The sequence below is a fragment of the Mesoplodon densirostris genome, chromosome 5 (genome assembly GCF_025265405.1).
Source record: "Mesoplodon densirostris isolate mMesDen1 chromosome 5, mMesDen1 primary haplotype, whole genome shotgun sequence".
Lineage (NCBI taxonomy): Eukaryota > Metazoa > Chordata > Mammalia > Artiodactyla > Ziphiidae > Mesoplodon > Mesoplodon densirostris.
Genome location: NC_082665.1, coordinates 152,209,591 through 152,228,977, shown reverse-complemented (window position 1 = coordinate 152,228,977; position 19,387 = coordinate 152,209,591). Strand labels below are relative to the sequence as shown.

The 19,387-nt window shown below is 37.8% G+C and overlaps 1 protein-coding gene across 2 annotated transcripts in view; it reads right to left on the bottom strand.

The window, feature by feature from the left end:
• Positions 1–19,387, bottom strand: part of RYK (receptor like tyrosine kinase) — a 95,087-nt gene that overhangs the window by 32,515 nt on the left and 43,185 nt on the right. Inside the window, exons 4-9 of one of the 2 annotated variants that reach the window (XM_060099679.1) lie at positions 18,610–18,744; positions 15,375–15,428; positions 11,559–11,703; positions 5,703–5,803; positions 2,359–2,493; positions 991–1,077 (exon numbers count right to left, since the gene is read on the bottom strand). In XM_060099679.1, coding sequence (XP_059955662.1) covers positions 991–1,077; positions 2,359–2,493; positions 5,703–5,803; positions 11,559–11,703; positions 15,375–15,428; positions 18,610–18,744 — 657 coding nt within the window. The remainder of the gene's footprint in view (positions 1–990; positions 1,078–2,358; positions 2,494–5,702; positions 5,804–11,558; positions 11,704–15,374; positions 15,429–18,609; positions 18,745–19,387) is intronic. The other variant, XM_060099680.1, reaches the window with a different exon arrangement.

Here is a 19,387-nt window from a genome sequence, read left to right as displayed (position 1 = left end):
TAAAATGAGCAAATAGACTTACCTAAGAATTATTTAAGCTTTTACAAAGCTTAAATATACAAATCAATTATAAATCATTAAAATTCTAATATTATAAAAGGTCTTGCTAATTTACCAGTATTAGGCAATAAGCCATATAAAAACATATTCTAGTATATGTTGATAGGGAATCTCTAAGTGAAAATTTTATATAAATCAGTAAGTGAAATCAGTAAGTGAAAAATTAAGCATCACATTTCTCCAAAAGGAGAATATGTGAAAATAGGTATTCTGTTCATGAAAATATAAACTATCACTACCTTTTAGAAAACAATCTGGCAACAACTATCAATATTTTAAATGTAAACACCTTGTGGGGCAGCAATTCCAACTACAGCTATACCTGCAAAACTCTACCAAGAAATAACACACACACACACACACACACACACACACACAGAGAGAGAGAGAGAGAGAGAGAGAGAGAGAGAGAGAGAGAGAGAGATTTTCTGCAAATTATATATAACAGCAAAAAAAAGGGAGGACAGGGAGTGAGAGAAAGGCAAATAGCAGCTATTCACATAAGGTTCAGTGGGTCTGGGGGTCATTTTTTTTCTTTATAAGTCCTCAGTATTGAGGGTGGGGGCGGGTGCTGAGATGGAGGGAAAACTACTATCAATGTTTTTTAAGAAGGAAAAACCAAAGAATTTTAACCTAGGAAAAACATAATATTAGATATAGCAAAAATGAAGTCAAGTGGATGCAGTTTAATTAGAAGCCTGAGTAATATCTGATAAATATATAATGTCTTAATTTATTAGTTTCTATTTTCTATACCTTAATGAAAACAACATAAATCTCCTAAAAGGTTAGACTGTATGAGCTAAATTAACACAGACTGATTAATGATTAAGGTGTGGCACACACTGAAAATCTGAAACAATTTTGCTGTCATAAGCCACCTTAGACAGAAAAGCAGTATGGAAAACAGAATGGGAAATAAAATCCTACCTTTAACTGTTTTTACAAATGCTGGTTTTTCCTTATTTGGATCTTTTTCATCTACTAAAATCCCATGGAAAATACGCCCAAAAGTACCTAAAAGGAAAAATAATAATTATTGAGATCATATGATGACATTCATAAAATTGTAAGTACAAAACTTTCTGTCACAATACAACTTAAACATAACAAGGGAAAATGTGATCAACATTACTCCAGCCCTAGCATAAAAAGACTCAAATCTTTGTTTTTTAACGACTGTTAAAGGCTCTTTTTAACTACAAAATATCTTAACTTGCCTTTTGAAATACCAAATTTAAACTACATATGAGAATTCATTCTGAAATATCCTAAATAAACTAATGATATAGACAGGAGCACTGGAGCTCAGTAATGGGGTATCCGTAGAGACATTTATGAGTTTCTAGGCTTAGCCTCAGAGCAACGACAAAGGAGAAAAATGGACTCTCCTCACACATTCAAAAACACCAAAAAAATCTGCTTCCATTAATTACTATTTGCCACTGGAGACAGTTCAAGCCCCTCCCTTGGCTGTGACTGACCTACAAGCATCTCAACCAAACAGATGAATTCAGAATGACTCACATGCATCCAAAACATTCCAAACTGAGTTATGGAAGGGGGGAAAAAGTAATTATCTATTTAACACTTGAAGAGCTCAATAAAGTATTTTATTATTAATCTGTCTTCTTCTTTCAGCATTCTCCCCAGTCAATACCCTGAAACTCAAAAAAGAAAGCAAGGACCAGCAAGAGGGGAAGGGCAGGGTACTACCTCTCAAACACCTACCATGTGTTAGTTCATTTAATGAACATCAGTTCATCTCATCTTTGTAACTGTCTAACAGTAGACAACGGAGTCCAAATTTAGAGAAGAGGAAACTGGACACGGAAAACAGGAAATGATTTCTCCAAGGTCACATAGGTAATAAATTGTGAGACTGGGATTGGAAGTTGGGCATAACTCCAATCGCCATGCATGCGCCTTCTGCTAGAACCCATACACTTTCCATCACAGAGAGAATTACTTAGAATGTTTCAAAGAGGCCTGCTAGGTAGTGATCATCTTCAGACAAGAACTAAACAGAAAATATACTTTAAAGGTGACAAACACTAATAATCATGCCTTAATATACTTGAAAATCAACAATTGCACCAAGGCTGTCCATATTAAGGCAAATTGAAAAATCTAAAGAAAGGGAAAATAAAAACCAGTGTTATAGAGGAAACAAATTGTGCACTGCTTTCTATCCTTAAACTCAAAATGAGATGAAATTCTTAAATTCTGAAACAAAAAAAGTTTTATACTACTAACATTAAATCTTCCTTGAAAACCTGATTTTGAGATAATAGATACCTTCTTGGAGTACATCTTTTAGAGTTATCCTCTCCCTGGATATTGCGATATCCTTCACCTTAGCTTTGGCCTCCAAAAGAGTGACACTTCTCAGGTCATTCTTCTCTATCCGCAAGGTAGGATAACCTGAGGAGCCAACAAAGCCAAACCAAGAAATATAAATACCCTTATTATGGCATCAGGGTCAACTAGTTCAGTTAGAACCTCAGGACTCAAGTCACAGGAATGAATGAATGCAAGAATCATAAATGGAAAAAGGCACACACACGAACAGGGAGAATTACTTATAAAGGCCATACTAAATTTTAAAGAAACACTTTCCCACCTATCCCAAAATCTTAAAATGCAGAATTAAAACAAGAAACACTAAAAATAATATTATATTACCACCACTTCAATTGCTTTTCAGCCAAATGAAACAAGCTTTGATTCATGGAATTTAATTTAATCCCTCATATGGACTGCTTTTCTCTCCAAAGATTTTCTAATATAATCTCCTCACAAAAAAAAAAAACTTTTTGAATGAAGAGGTGTTTGTAAAAATATCTTTTCTAAAAAAAATATATATAATTGATTTAATCATTCTGGCATCCATACAGCCTAGTCATACCACTGTGAGATTCATATTTGTTTTTCGGTTCCCTTAATTCCCATTCATTCTTAATATGATGAGAGCAAAACAAAATTTCTGGCCATAAATTAAAATTCTCATTGCACAAAAAAAAAAGTCAGAATAAAAGTTAGTGTTAGCAAGCAGAAATTGGAATGGTATCCCCACTGGAATAGTATTTTGGGGAAGAAAAATCCCTAAAGAATGGGTGGACTTGGACAATGGTCATCAGTGGCTGCTAGAAGAACTACATGGAAGGCTTTGGAAACCTTTATAATGGATGGATTAGGCTGACAAAACCTGATTCCACTAATCAGCACTTTGACCATGATACGTCTAGGTGTGTGTGCATATGTGAGCATTTATGAGTGCATTTATGAGCGTTTAATCCTTCCTGGAGTTCTCTGAGTTTCCTCCATCTGTGGACTGTTGTGTTTTGTTATTTTGGAAAACTCTTGGCTATTTTGTCTTCAAGTATTTTTTCCGCTCCTTTCTTATTTATAGACAAATGTATTTCCATTGGGTTTTCTTAAAAGCACTATTTGTTTTTATCATACATAAGAAATGAAGTATCTATCTCCTTAAGGTAATGTCTACAAAAGAAATAAACTTCTTATTGGCAGTAAATAAAAAAAATTGTCAACAAATAAATGTATTTCCACTGACCTTTTTAAAATGCATTTTGCTTTTACTATCTACCTCTTTAAGGTTATATCCACAATCAAGAATTGACTCTAATGAGCAAATCTTGACAGCTAGACATTAAAAGCAATGATGTGTTTCTTATAAATAGTTTGGACTACTCTCACATCTATCATTATATTTCCTGAGGAACGTACGTCTTTCTTTCCTTGGTGGAGATGTTAACTGCTGTTATGATTCCTCTCAGATTTCTTTTAAGCTAGAGTGCCCCCTCCTTCCCTTTCGTTTTTCTTGCCACATCTTATTAAAGAAACTGCGTCAATTATCCTGGAGAATGTCCAGCATCTGCCTCTTCTAGTGTCATCTAACTTGTTTCTCTATCCCTGTATTTCTTGTAAACTGCAAGTCAGTTTTACAGCCTTGATTAGATCCAGGTTAACTCTTGGAGGGGGAGGGGAGACAAGAATATTCCATCTGGGAGCACAAAATACTTAGCTGTCCTACTTTTACTTTTTTTTTTTTTTTTTTTTTTTGTGGTACGCGGGCCTCTCACTGCTGTGGCCTCTCCCGTTATGGAGCACAGGCTCCGGACTCACAGGCTAAGCCGCCATGGCTCATGGGCCCAGTCGCTCCATGGCATGTGGGATCCTCCCGCACCGGGACACGAACCCGTGTCCTCTGCATCGGCAGGCAGATTCTCAACCACTGCGCCACCAGGGAATAGTTTTCACTTTTTTTTTTTTTTTTTGTGTTAGCTGTCCTACTTTTAATGATGCTAAGTTTCAGTAGTGGATTCAGGCGGTGACACTCTGATCCCTCAAATGGTAAAGTTCCCTACCTCCCTTTGTTCGTATAGTTTAAAACACTGACGATCTTTTCCTGAATCAAATATTTTATTAGGGGATTCAAGTATGATTTTCTAATTCTGCCACTCCTTCCACATTTATTAGCTGGGATTCTTCTGTAAAAAAAACATTTTCCTTCATAAACCAGCACTATCTGGTTACTGTGAAATAGTTCAGATAGCCAGTTGTCAGAGTAAGGCATTATTGGTGCCTTAGTTAACTCCCATAATGACCGATTTTTCTAAAAAGTATCATTACGAACTTGTGGATATTTACACATTTTTACATTTTACATTTACATCAATCCACTGCAGTCATTATTCTTTCTGATGCTCAATGGTCCCATTTTGGGGAGCTCTTGTCTTTAGTAGCTTCCTGGATTTTTGGCTCAGCAAATATCCCAGGTTTATCTTACACATTCCCGACCCAGTCCTGGAATCATCCGTTTCTCCAAAGAATCCTGGTACTTCTTAATGAGAAACAGTACTGAAAGACCACAAGAGGGCACTGGGTGAAGAACAGATACTCTTTAATTTTAGTTTACTAGAGAATAAATGTCAGCCCAGGGGAGATAATAGTTAATTGCCTAGAAGAACCTCATTAATCAATGGCAGCACTGAGTTGAGCCCTGACTTGTGGTCCACTGTCTATCCTGATGATTGTGTAGTTTCTTATTTGTATGGTGACTGAGTCCTCATTATGTCTAAATTATACTCTAAGAATGATTATTTTCACCCAAACATCTACATGTTACAGTATAAAAACTTTCATGAAAATCCTGTTCAAAAAAAGGAAATCAGACCCCATTCTCAACTCTAACGGCAGCTAGTTTCCCATCATGATCAGAAAACAATGTAAAGTCCTAACCACAGCCCATGAGACCATCAAATAATTCATTAAAATCCAAGTCTCTGCCTTCATAGAGATCAGTGGCTTATTCTATCTAACTACCTGAAAATCCTCCTTCTGAATTTGTATAGAAATGATTCAGCAGCCCTCTTAATACAATCTATAGAAACCTCTCCAAAACTAATTCTAGCAATTAAACCTAAAATTTTAATACTCCAATTTTGGAATGTTTCATTCAATGCTCTAGAAAGCAAAAGTTAAAGCCTAATTCTGTACATGTTAGATACTATGTACACAGCATGGCACACGTCCCACAAGTAACTAACCACACAGGACCAAAGAAAGACAGAACATAGACAATTTTAGTAAACCATCTTTAGAATTAAATTAACTCTTACTGGTGATAGGAGTTGCATTGTTGGGTGTGTCGGCTCTCAGATACTGAGTCGTCTGGGTAGATGGCTGAGACAGCCCTTGGGAACTACTGCTGGCACTGATGCTGCAAACAATTTTGAAGAGAGAAATACTTGGCAAGTCAGCTTCATTGAGAAATTTCCTTTTTCCATACATACAAAATGCATGTAGCCATTATAACCAGCTTAAAACCCTAACGGAGATCACAATAATGCATGGATCTCTATCACAAATGTTCCATATTGAAATTTTAATCTGCCTCATAACGTAGAGCTCTACTTTTTTCCTTCCTATCTCCACGACCACCAGGCAGGTTCTTCATATCACAGTCATTCACAAATGTGATATTCCTCAGACACCATAGATAGCAGTCCTGACCCTCACAAAATGTTATGCTAGTGAACCATCTCTTAGGAAAAGAGCTCATGCCACTCAATTAGATTGCTTTTAAGAAAAGGAGTATAAAGACAGGCCTCTTTTTAATGATGGTCCAAAATCAAATGGCCTACAGATGATGGAGTATGAAAGCAAATCAAACGTGCCAACGTGCTCAAAGCTTGGGAAGGGACTTCCTACCTGTTTCAAATCTGTTTAATCATATACATTTTGCTTCTTCTTCTTCCCCAATCCCGCATTTTTAGAATTTACGGAACTTATTAGAAATCTCTAGCACGTGAAGCATTCTATTATGCCATATTCTTTAAGTAAAGAGGAGACCCAGAAAATGGTAGGCTCAAATAAATGTGAACCCCATACTCAAGATTACTACAGATGAATGTCCTTTTGTCTTGTCAGTGGATGACGACCTTATCCCAGGGTCACCCTTGCACACATTCCAATTTCACTGCCTCAGCCCTTGTACTTTTGCAGCAGTGGACAAGTGAAGCATAGAAACTCAGCACGAAGAGTGAAATCACAGGCAGGATGTCATCCCCTCAGGAGGAAGGTCTACCTTTCCATGCCTCCCTTAGCTATAGGATCGGCAGAGTCCCATAAGAGGCTCCCAAATTTCCTAAATATGAAAATCGTTTAAATGACCACACCCCACAAAATAGTTCTGTATTTTCATAACCTGATGATTAAAAAAACACACAATGATAAGAAGCTGCTACTCAAAAATTGATCTATATAGGTCTACACATAGAGCAGGTATGGGACAGTACAGTGAAGAGATGGAGAGCATAACCTTGAAATCAAAACGGCCAGCACTACCATTTATTAACTAGCTGTATGACCTTAGGCAAAATGCTTCTGGAGCCTCAAATTCCTCGTGGATAAAATAACCATAATACTACCTCCTGAAAAGGTTGCTAAAAGGATTACATGAAAAATATAATCCCTTTAGGGCAATGCCCTGCCCTCAAACATACACTTACAAATTATTATTACTAATTATGCATATTATTACCAATATTATACATCCTTAATTCCTGGAACCACCAGGCACCTGTTTTTGGAGTTCTGAGTACATACTACTCAAAGACCATGTCGGAAATCAAATCTGTTAAAAGTCCAGGATTCAATAATGGGGAGAGAAGAGAAGCATTATCATCCCCAAAGAGGGGGGGAATAATAGAATACAATTTACTTACCCATAAAATGGGACTAAGAAAACCTACCTCCCAGGATTTTTGTGAGGCTCAAGTTGTATAATATACGTGAAAGTACAGTTCAAATATTACCTGCAACCAACGTACAGGTTGAATAAATATGCACAGACCCCAAATTATTTACTAAATGTTATTGTGTTTCTCTTCAGCAACTCAACAGCAGGTGGCACTCTTGTACCACCTCAGAATCCCTGAAAAGCCTGGGCATACAAAGACGTTATGCGCTCCTCCATATTTAGTGGTCCCTACAATGAGCACAGCACTAATGTTAAGCGATGAGAACAAACCTTTGAAAGCCCAGACTTACTGTTATGAGAGAAGCACGGAGCAGTTGGGGATCAACCCCTGATACCTATTAAATTCAATATCTACATAGCTACATCACATGAGGTAAAAAATGAAATAAAAATGTACACTTGCTAGCACTTAATAGTTTAACACCAGTCTAAATAAATTATCTCATTTGACTTTCATAAGCAAGTAAGATTAGTTATGAAGACATTAACCCTGCTTTAGCGTTCAAGTTAGAACTTAGGGCAAAGATCATCATTTTCCTTCAGAGCGCTTATTATGATTTATATTTCTCTATTTTTCTGTGTAATTCATTTATTTAATTATTCATTCAAAAACTATTTACTAAGTGTATACTAGATGCTAGATACTGTGCCAGGTGCTGGGGATACAGCAGTGAGCATAAGAAACAAAGATCCCTACCCTCATGAAGCCTACATTCTAGCAGGGATTTCTGGTTTAATGTCTATCTTGTCCAAGCAGACTGTAAACTCCATGAGGGCAGGGAAAGTACCTATTTGTTCACTCCTCCCTTCCCAACACTTAAGCCAGGGCCTGGAACAAGAGGCCTCAAGTGGGCCCAACTCTTAGTGAGAGCTCAATTAACACTGAATCAATCAATCAATAAACAGAGAAAAACACCCTTCCTTGGAATAGAAAGCTTATAAGCCACACAGAAGAGTTGCTGCTGACATGAGCTATTGATATATACTGAAAGAGGGAAAGAATTACCGCTCTAACAGAATGGTTTCCTGTCTCTCTCTACTCATTCCTCATTCAACAAATTCTTCATGCAACATTCATTCAGTGATACCTGTTAGACACTGAATAAGGGGAATACAGAAATGAATAAGGGTAAATAAAAGGGACCGTGTCACCAGTAATGGCAAGGGTGATGGGGCAATGCAGATAATGGAAAATGAAGATATTGCCAAATAACAAGTTCAAGTATCCCACAAAGGAGTGAACTCTCCTATAGTTGCAAGCTAACAGGGAAAGACTACAGTACAGACAGGGTGCAGGCCAATCCCTCTGTGGAAGGACTTTACAAAAGCTCTGCATCTCCAGAATACACTCATCTGGTACAACACAGAGACTGAAAAGATGAGCTTACAGTGTCAGGAGAGGGAAAGTCACACACTTGGGCTCCAACTGCCCCTGGCATGAGCACACCTCAGGCAGTTTTATTCTCTGCCTCTAAATAAGCTCTGTGTATAAGAGGACTCTGGCTCCTGAGTGTCAGGAATGGAAGAACTCTCTACCATCTCTACCAGCCATGGGTTCCATCAAGCCTCACAGGGCTGCTGTGAGGATTAAGAGGATTAATGGATGTAAAAGCACATGGAACAGTGCCTGGCATATAACAAGTGCTTTATACAGTTACAATACTGAGCTATTACAATACAGCTATTACAACAAGTCCCTCCTGATGCTCGGCCCTGGTCCTAGCAGTGCAACCCTGAAAAAGTTATTTAATCTCTTCAAGCCTGTTTCTTTATCTTTAAAACAAGGACAGTACCATACCCGTAAGTGGCTGTGAGTGTCAAATAAGATAATACATGTAAAGTGCTTGGTACAGTACTGGTAAATAGCACTCAATGAAATGGTAGCCGTTGTTATCTCAGTGGCCCCAGTGCAGAGGGAAGAAGCAGTGTCTCTTAAATGCTATTAGATTACTGGATGGGAACTTTCTAGTCACCACTATTAGCTTGCCTGGCATGTAATAAATAACAGCTACGAGAATAGGAAAGAGCTGAAGAAGAAATTAGTCCATCACTACCAACACACTGCAACTTTCTGAAAAGAAAAATCATAATAATGGCACTTACTGTATGCCGGGCTTGTTCTAAGAGCTTACACTTTTACTTCACTAAAACTTCGCAACATGCCTACAAAGTATGTGCCATGATCATCTCTGCTTTAGAGATGAGGAAAACTGAGACATAAAGCAGCTACAAAACTTCCTCTATCTGGGCCACAAAGCTAGTAAGTAGCACAGCTAGAATTCACAGATGTGCTGGATCCAGTCCATGCTCTTAACCACTAGGCTGTACTCTGAAAACAAGCGATGATGAAAGCTGCTTCTATTCAGGCAACGTCTGGAAACATCTGCCTGAAAACTAGAGAACTGGAACACCAATTCATGGGTGGTAACAAATTATTTCAGCAGCAAAGGTAATAAGCCCTATGGATTCTGAAGTTCTTGCACAACTCTGATCTCTGGGTTCAGAGCGCCCCCACACAAGCACGCATGCAAGGAGAATGTGTTCATCAAGACAGACTACTAAATGCCATGCCTTCCAGTGACCTCTAACTCTGCCATATCCCCTCTCAGAGTCCCATCAAAATGTTCCTTCTACTTCACTTCCCCCTCAGTTCTTTCTCTACAAAACCCGATTCTAACTAACACAACCATATATACAAACACCCCATCCGTGAATTTCCCTTCTCACTCTGACCTCCTCTCTCTTCTTTCTCTACTCAGATAAAGAAAGTGTAACAGAGGGGACAGAGAGTACTCAGGGGCAGGAATTAATCCAGCCAGGATCCCCATCCCCTTGTGCTTTTGTTTCTGCCACACATATGCTTACCCGCTGTATGGCACCATGTAGGACTGAGGAGTCAGCAGTAAGACACACTGCTCCCTAACTGGGAAAAGCTTACATTCTAGCAGGAGAGACAAGTACACAAAAACTGATTTTAGAAGGAAAAAGTAAAATAATTGCTACCAAAAAGAGAGAGACAGAGAAACGGAGAGGGAAGGAGAGAGAGACAAAGAGAGGAGGGAGAAATTGATGGTTGGGAGGCTTAAAAAAGAGTTCATGAAAGAGATGGCAATGGAGTTGAAATGTGAAGAATGGTTTGAACCAGTGGAAAATGCAGGGAGCCCTGTGGGCAAAGGAAGGCATGAACAGAAGTCCTGGAGGGCAAAGTGGAGGGCAAAAGTGGGGAACAAGTAATCATTTAACTGGAGCGTGAAGTAAGGATGAGAGACAAGGCAGGCTCATCTCCAGACTGTAAAGGAGGGTGGCCTTGAAAGCCAAGTCACGAAGCTGAGAATGTCTTCAGTCAGCAACTGGGAATCACTGAGGAGGGAAACGAGAACTGTGCACTAGGAAAATAAACCTGTCTACGATTCCATCTTTACCTCTCACCCTATCCTGGCTATAATGTCCTCCTGGTCATCTGGACTCACCCAGGCTGGGATGAGCACTTGTTTTATTCCCACACTATAATACACATACCACAGTCATCAAATTTACAAACTTTTGTAACACGGGTTAATGCCAAAGATTAAATACTTGAAGCCATGAAGTGTATCATTATTTTTTTTTTATTCCGAGCACTTAGCATAACATCTAACCCAGTGTATCTCAAAGCCTACACATTAGACTCACCCAGAAAGCTCTAAGAAAAATACTGATGCTCAAACACCACCTTAGACCAATGACATCAGAATTTCTGGAAGGGGGTACCTAAGTGCTGATGTATTTTAAAAGCTTACCCATGACTCTAATGTGTGACCAGGTTGAGAACTAATGATTTAAATCATAGCAGGTTCTCCATAAATGTTAATAAATTGGATGGATGGATGGATGGATAGAAGGATGGATAGTGATGGAGGGACAAACTAGGAGGAAGAAACAGGGCTATTTCAAAAAGGTACTAGGAGTCTAGAAGAGAGTCATGTCAAAGGGGATGGGGAAAGAATTGATCTCTACTACTTCTCCGGCAACTAATAAACTAATTTCTGACTTCACAGATTTTTAAAAATAAAACCAGAGAAACACAAAGACAGTATTTTTCCCCTTGGCTAGGGCTTAACCACCCTTCTTCCGCTGCACCACTGTGCACCAGTGGGCATGGGTGTGTGTGGGCTCCCATGTAAATGCAAACAACTGCTTTTATTTTTTTCCTTTCCCAAAATATATACGATACCTGTCATCCAGTTCAATCCTTTTCATACTATGAAGGTGCAAAACAGCTAATATTATTGCTACAAGAAATATTACTGCACAGCAAACCCCTACGCTGATATAAAATACACGTGTAGAAGTGGTTGGAGCTGCATGTACAGGATCATCTGAAATAAAAATGAACAGCACATTAAGCTTTTTAAACAAATATCATCAATTGCTTTGTGATCCAACATACACAATGAGTACCCTGTTCTTTGTAAAAGATTTTCATTTCACGTGTCCATTCTTTGATAAGATCCGTTACCAGTAGCATGTTGATGTAAATTCACACAATTTAAAAAGTGCTTTTGTTGTAGTAAAAAAGGGATTTTAAATACAACTTTTGGTTAATGAGTAAAATTTACAAGTGGTATACATATAATAAACCATCTATAGCAGTTCTGTGCAATAGGGGAATGCTCTATAGGGTGCATTCCAATACAGCAGCCACTGGCCACTTGTGGCTATTAAGCACTTGAAATGTAGCTAGTACAATGGAGGAACTGAAGTTTTAATTTTATTTCATTTCAATTAATTTAATGTTAAATAGCCACACATGGCTAGTAATTACCATACTGGACAGCAAGCTCTACAGACCCTTCCTCAACAGTGACACCTGGTACGGAGAGATCAGACATCTTTGTTGCCAATGACCACTAACTCACAGGGGGAGGGATATACAGTAGAGCGACCCACAGGTAAAACAAACAAACAAACCTTTCATCTTTTTCACTTTTGAGAGTAACAGAAATTATTTTGCTTATCTGTTTTTAAAGATAAAAGCAAGAAAACAAGACTATACTCATGAAATAAAATAACAGTCACCTTAATATTACTCAAAAAGAAAGAAAGCCTCAGCAATATGGGAAATAATTCAAAGACACAGAGACACATGTATACACATACACACAGGAGCAACTGAGAAAGAGACACAGAAACAAAGATCCACATGATAAGAGCAAGCAGAATGGAAGACAGAGAAATAGAAACAGAACTGGTGTAACTGGAGATTCATGTAAGTTTTGATGAGTACTCACATCAGAATTCTAGTGAAGAATTTGGGTTTTATCCTAAATGATATGGGAAGTCACTGCAAGGCTTCAACCAAAGGAATGATACACACGATCATACTTGAAAATAAAAGAAACAAAGATGACTCTGCATGCTGTATAAAGAACACTGTGGGGAGAAGCAAAAGCAGAAGCAGGAACAAATCAGGTTACTCCAGCAGTCCACGAAAGAGAGAGCAGTGGCCTGGACAAGAGTGTTATGGTGAAGGTGAGAAGTTCATGGATTGGGAAGCAGAGTCAACAGAGTTTGCTAATGGATTGAACCGGGGTAGAAAGAAAAAGAGGAAGCAAAGCTTTGGCTTAAAGAATTAGGTGGATAAGGTACCTTTACAAGGAGAAAAAAGAAGCAGGCTGGGGAAACAGAGAATCAAGAGTTTTGTTTTGTCCAAGAGTACCTAGTACACATCTACGTGGAGATGTCAAATTGACAGAAATACAAATGTGGAGTTATGGGGATAGGTCAGGACAAAAGATAAAAGTCATAGCTTTCAAAAACTTAAAAATAAGATTGCTTTCTAAAAGTTAAACTTTGAGTCAACAAATAATAAACCAGAACAGATCAATGCAGAGAGACCGAGTGGCTTCTAGGGCAGCTAGACTTGAGAGCAGCCTGCATGAAGGTATAACTTTCCTTAAGAATGCCACAGGCCGTTCAACCTTGAAGGGGTGGGAAAGGAAGGTCCCAAAGGCTGATGTTGGCAGTATCCGTCTCAGCACACTCCAAGGCAGAGGAGAGGGTACCACTCTGCTGGGCAGGTCCCCAAATGCGCCCCACCTGACTACCTCCAAATCCCAAGGCTTGTGTATGCACTGTTCCCATTCCCTCACTTTGACATTTCACCTGCCACCACCTAGTCACCCTTCAGGTCTCAGACGAGATGCCACCCTCCTCAGGAAGCTCACCCTCATTCCCAGAGGAGGTTACTTGCTCCTCTCCTCAGGATTTCCAAAGCCCCTTGTGCTGGCCTCGTCACAGCCTGCCATAAGATACTGTCGTCACTGGGACTGCAACTCCATTTCCTCTGCTACATTAGAAACCCGTGGGGGCGTACAGAGTGTGCTTTGTTCACAGTTTAATCCTCTGCCTCAATCATACCACCTGGCACATCACAGCCTCTCGGTAAACGTTAGATGGATGAATACACAGAAAGGGAGGGGAGGAGAGAGGGAGCAAGGAAGAGACAGACAGAGACCAAGGATGCGCAATACTGGATTCTGCTTATCAGAAATAATAACCCTACTAGCATAAAAGAGACGGATAAAATCACCAGAATTTTACAAGTAAAGTTGGAGAGCAGCAATAGTTTAAAAAATAGTTTTATTTTCTTCTCAAAGACCAATCCGAATGAAATATTTCTAAAAGGCAGACAAATCTCATATTATTTTACCTTCAAAAATGGTCTACTTTGAGACAACCAGATGCTTTGTGCCTCTTGAGGCGATGAAAAAGATAAAATAGGAAGCACATACTACCATCTATGAACTATTCTAGCCCAAAGAGCTGGTTCTCAACCTAACGAAGTACAAAATCTAACTACCAGTTTAGAAGAGAGAAAAACATGTTAAATGACACCACAAAAATGCAGATGTGGAAAATTCTATGAGACAAATGACTCAATTTCTTCAACAAATAAATGACAGTGAAGGGAAGGGGGTGGTTTCTGATTAATATAAAATACATGTCAACCAAATACAGTGTGTGTAGGCTTCCTTTGGATCCTTATTCAGGGAAGAAACTATACAAAGACAATTTTGAGACAATCAGGTTAATTTGAACATGGACTAGCTATCAGAAGATATTAGGAGTTAATTTTGTTACATGTGATAAATCAAATACAAGTGAATAGGTGTTGGGTGATTGTGGCTTATTTTTTTAATGGCCTTTTAAAAAGTTACCTACCCTGAAACATTTATGAGGTGAAATGATATGATGCCTAGGATGTGCTTTAAAGTACTACTCTATCCTTCCCCACCCACGCACCCAACTGAAAAAGGAGGAAGGAATCAACGGTACAGGACTGGCAAATGTTGATCATTACTGAAGCAGGGTGATGGTCACATGGGGGTTCATCAAAACATTCTCTTGACTTCTGCATACTTGAAATTCCCTCCCCCGATTTTGTTTTAGTTTACGTCCATAAAAACAATCTAGTAACATTTTAAGATACTGCTGTTAAAATGATTTCAGGAAGAGTAAGAGTTAATGATGTATCCATGTCAGAAAAGGAAAAAGAAGTCTAAGTTATATGACCTTATACAACCATTATCAAAAAATAAAAATCTCCTTCAAGTTTCTGCTCTGTAGGTTTAAACAATGTGGATATTTAAGCCTGTATTTTCACCTGGATGAAACTAGCTGAGGGTTACATCCAGGCCATGAATTAGATTTTCTGTCCTTCTGTTAAACAGATGAAGATCTTACACATATTTCACGTTCATACTTTAATTATGACCATTTGAAATGATGATATAAATTCTTGCTTATCAAAGTTTTTTAGATCACATGAAATATGTACGAATTTTGCTTTACAAAATTTTCAATATTCTAATAGTTTCATCTGAACATACCAATCTACAAAACATCAGTGAAATAAGCAGCATGGCGTCATTTAATCTTTTGACAAACTGGAAACCACAAAACATCCAAGCTACACAAAACCATGTTCATTTGCAATCCATCATTTTTCATCCCTAATGATGGAAAAAGATAATACAGCAACACTTACAAATAGTTCTGCTAGTGTTTTTGTCCAAGTATGAAGTTTTTACTTCTTCAAGTTCTGAATTAAAAAGGAGATAAAAGATGCTTTAGAAATTCTTTCTTTTCCATGAAAATCCTTAAATACCAAATTATATTTTCTGAATTTTTTCTCACATAGCTTTATGTTCTAACAGAAGTCCCTGAACTAAGTAACAAGGTATTTGTTGCAAGATAATAAATATATAGCTAGCTAGTGGGAAGAAGCTGCATAGCGCAGGGAGATCAGATCAGTGCTTTGTGACCACCTAGAGGGGTGGGATAGGGATGGTGGGAGGGAGACGCAAGAGGGAGGGGATATGGGGATATATGTATGCATATAGCTGATTCAGTTTGTTATACAGCAGAAACTAACACAACATTGTAAAGCAATTACACTCCAATAAAGATGTTAAAAAATATATATATAATAAATGCTACATTACTATTCTGATAATCATCACTATATTCATCAATCAATAGTCTATGCCTGTATTAGCCAATGGGTATTACTTACAGATAGATGCTCAATGAAAAAGGGTTTCTGTGGTCAAGAAGTCTGGGGAAAGCTACATACTATAACCTCTGTGGAGGTCCACAGTGCACATTAGCAGAGTGCAAAGGCTCTGAGGAGTTTGAGAGTAACAAAACCTGTCTGATCCAATAATTTACACCCTCATAAAGGAAAATTTTCTTCCCAGTAACACCCATTAACATTCTATACAGTACATGTATGTTTTCTGTGGCAGATAGTTTTCAAAATGTAGTAAGCTGGAGAATCATATAAATATATTAGGATCACATATTAAAGAGTCATGAATGTAAACTGGATGATTAGGGCGGCCAGAAGTATGACCACCAAATAAAAAGGGTGGTACTATATTAAACTTAAGTCTAAAACAGAATAGAAAATTACATCAACTGTTAATTTTCATGTACATATTAAAGAACATGGAGAAGGTATGGGATTATTCTGAATATCGGCTGATCATTAACCTTAGTGGGCTCCACAAACCCCAACACACTTGTCCAACATTCTGCCTTTAAGCACTAACAGATGAAGCGCCGTGGTATAGGCAGCGCCACCTCCCTAGGGGCCAGGAACCACCTGTTCTGCATTCCTCACTGACTGCCTATGCACGCTTAGGTGACCACTCCAGGTCCCAGCCTCCTCATATTATATAACGACTAGGTTGAACTAGAGTCTCTAAAGTCTTCTTTGGCTTTAAAATTACATGAAGGTATAACTGGATATGCAAGAACTGACAAATGTATCAAAACACCAAAGCTAACAAGGGACTAACTTTTCATTATAAAAATGTCCATTCTGACGAGATCGCGCATTCAGGGTGGTGTGGCCATAGATTAAAAATGTCCATTCTGGATAAAGAAGTGCTGAAAATACACGTGCATGCATGCACACACCACACACATAATGGAATACCATTTAGCCATAAAAAATAAGGAAATCCTGCCATTTGCAACAACATGGATAGACTTTGAGGGTCTCATGCTAAGTGAAATAAGTCAGACAGAGAAAGACTATGAGATATTCTATGATCTCACTTATATGTATATAGAATCTAAAGAATCAATTTTTTTTTAAATCGTAAGAGATCAGATTTGTTATTATCAGAGGCAGGAGGGAGGAGGAACTGGAGGAGGTAGTCAAAAGGTACAAACTTCCAGTTATAAGATAAACACTAGGGATATAACGTACAGCACGTTGTACTTTATATGTTATTTAACACAATATATTAGCTGTATGATATATGTGAGAGTTGTTAAGAAAGTAAATCCTAAGAGGTCTCATCACAAGGAAAAAAATTTTTTGTTTTTTTGCTCTCTCTTTCTATTGTATCCATATGAAATGATGGATGCTAAGTAAATTTACTGTGATAATCATTTCAAAATGTATGTAAATCAAACCATTATGCTGTACACCTTAAACTTATACAGTGATGTATGTCAATTATATCTCAATAAAACTGGGAAAAATATACATGGAGAGTAACTGTTTACTTTATATTTACTCTAATTAAAAGATTAAATTAGAGCTTAAAAAAATGCCCATTCTAATGCAGTACAGCTTTTTTACTGGCATGTTATCTGGACATTAGCCATTATAACTCATGTGCTGGCCTCAGGCGTTCTCATAACACTCAGCACTAACTTTGGCTAGGAAATGTGTTAAGAGACAGTTTGCCAAAGAAGCAAGAGCACGGGTTTGCAACCCATCTCCACCACTTAGCTGTCCAGCCTTGGCAAGTTGGTTGGATTCTCTGAGCCTCAGCTTCCTCCTCAGAAAACGGAGATAATGAGAGAACCTACTGCCTAGGGCTGCTATAAGCATTAAATGGGTTTAATGTGTGTAAAGCACTTGGAACACAGTAGGCACTCAGCAAGTTTAGAGGGGTTTTCTTTAGCTTTTTTTTCCCCTATCTTAGATACTAACCAGCTCTACCAATGTGACTTTGTAAATTCAGGTCACTTTAATCTCTCTGGAACTTAAAGTGAGTGGGTTGGACTAGATAACCTTTAAGGAGAATTCTAAAATTCTTTGATCTATGACCTAGTATGCTGAAGCTCTTTCATATCCACTGTAATTTCTTGAGTAACAGATTATTCAAAACCAAAAACTACCAACATGTATTAAGTACCCACATATGGTATTCCAAGTTTCAGGTTATTAGCTTCAATTAATCTAAAATCAACCAACCAACCAACCTCTTGAAACAAGTTACTATGCCATTTTACAGATGAAAAAAACTGAGACTTAGGTTAAGAAACCTGTTCCAATTATCCTGTCAAAAACAGAGCTGTAATTCTAACGCAGGTCTTTCTGGCTCCAGGGCAATTCTTCTACATAACGGTAATTCATAAAGGAAACATAGTTAACACCCCATTACTCAGGGGTCCCCATCAAAATTACCTGATTTCTTTACCTCTTCAGCCACTAGTGCTATTTCACATTCCTAAAGGAAAACATCCTTAGCAATTGTGATGAAAATTTCGAGAAAGCAGGAAATGAGTGGGGCCTGAATGAGATTCCTGGCTACAAGCTATCTCGGTGATTATTTCGGAATTTCATCAGTTAGTGCTTTCTTTTCTCACTTGCAACTATAATCAAGATTTGATCACAAATCTGTAAAACGATGACAAAATCTATTTTTGACCTTCTCACATCTATATAAAACACACACTTTGGTAAATAAATTCCTTACTTTTGTAGCACATTTTCCTCCGTTTAAAATTTAAGACTGTGAAGTTTTTTGAAGAATTTACTGTCAAGTTGAGCTGCATTAGTATCATAACCTCAGAATCTACTTTGCCAGTACAGGAAAGCTCGACCCGAAACACTGTTTAAACAAAGAAAAAACATATTTTAACTTTCTAAAAATCAACATTAATGCCCATTGAATAATTTGGAATTTATTTTTGTTGCAATAAAACTAAACATAATACATTTACCTAACATACTAAGCAGAAACTTTCAGAGAACTTATCTTTAGACTACACAGCTTTGGACATTAAGGACTTCATTCATTACAGATATAAAAGTTAGCATTAAAGGACACACCAGGACATAAAGGAAGAGACTTATTTTCACATTTGCTCATGCTTTTTAATGTATCACTTTGTCTCGTACGTTCTCTTATTATAATGTAGTGAAGCTACAGAATCGTAAGGCAAAGCCTACTACCCCATCAGTCACAGTCAACAGGAACAACAAAAAGTACCGGATACGAAAGGAAAGACAATTCACCACCAAAACGCAATGATGTATTATTCTTAATGAAGAGATTAAAAATAAACCTGTAGGTGAAACTGGTAAATTCTCAACTATGCATTAAAAAGAAAAAAAAAAAACCTTTCTAAACAGAAACTGGCTTTAATCAATTAATGTAGCAAGGGGATAACAGACTTTGGTGCACATCTTTTTTTTTTTTTTTCAATCTTTCAGTTTAAGACTCTTTTTCTACAAATTTAGAATACATCATT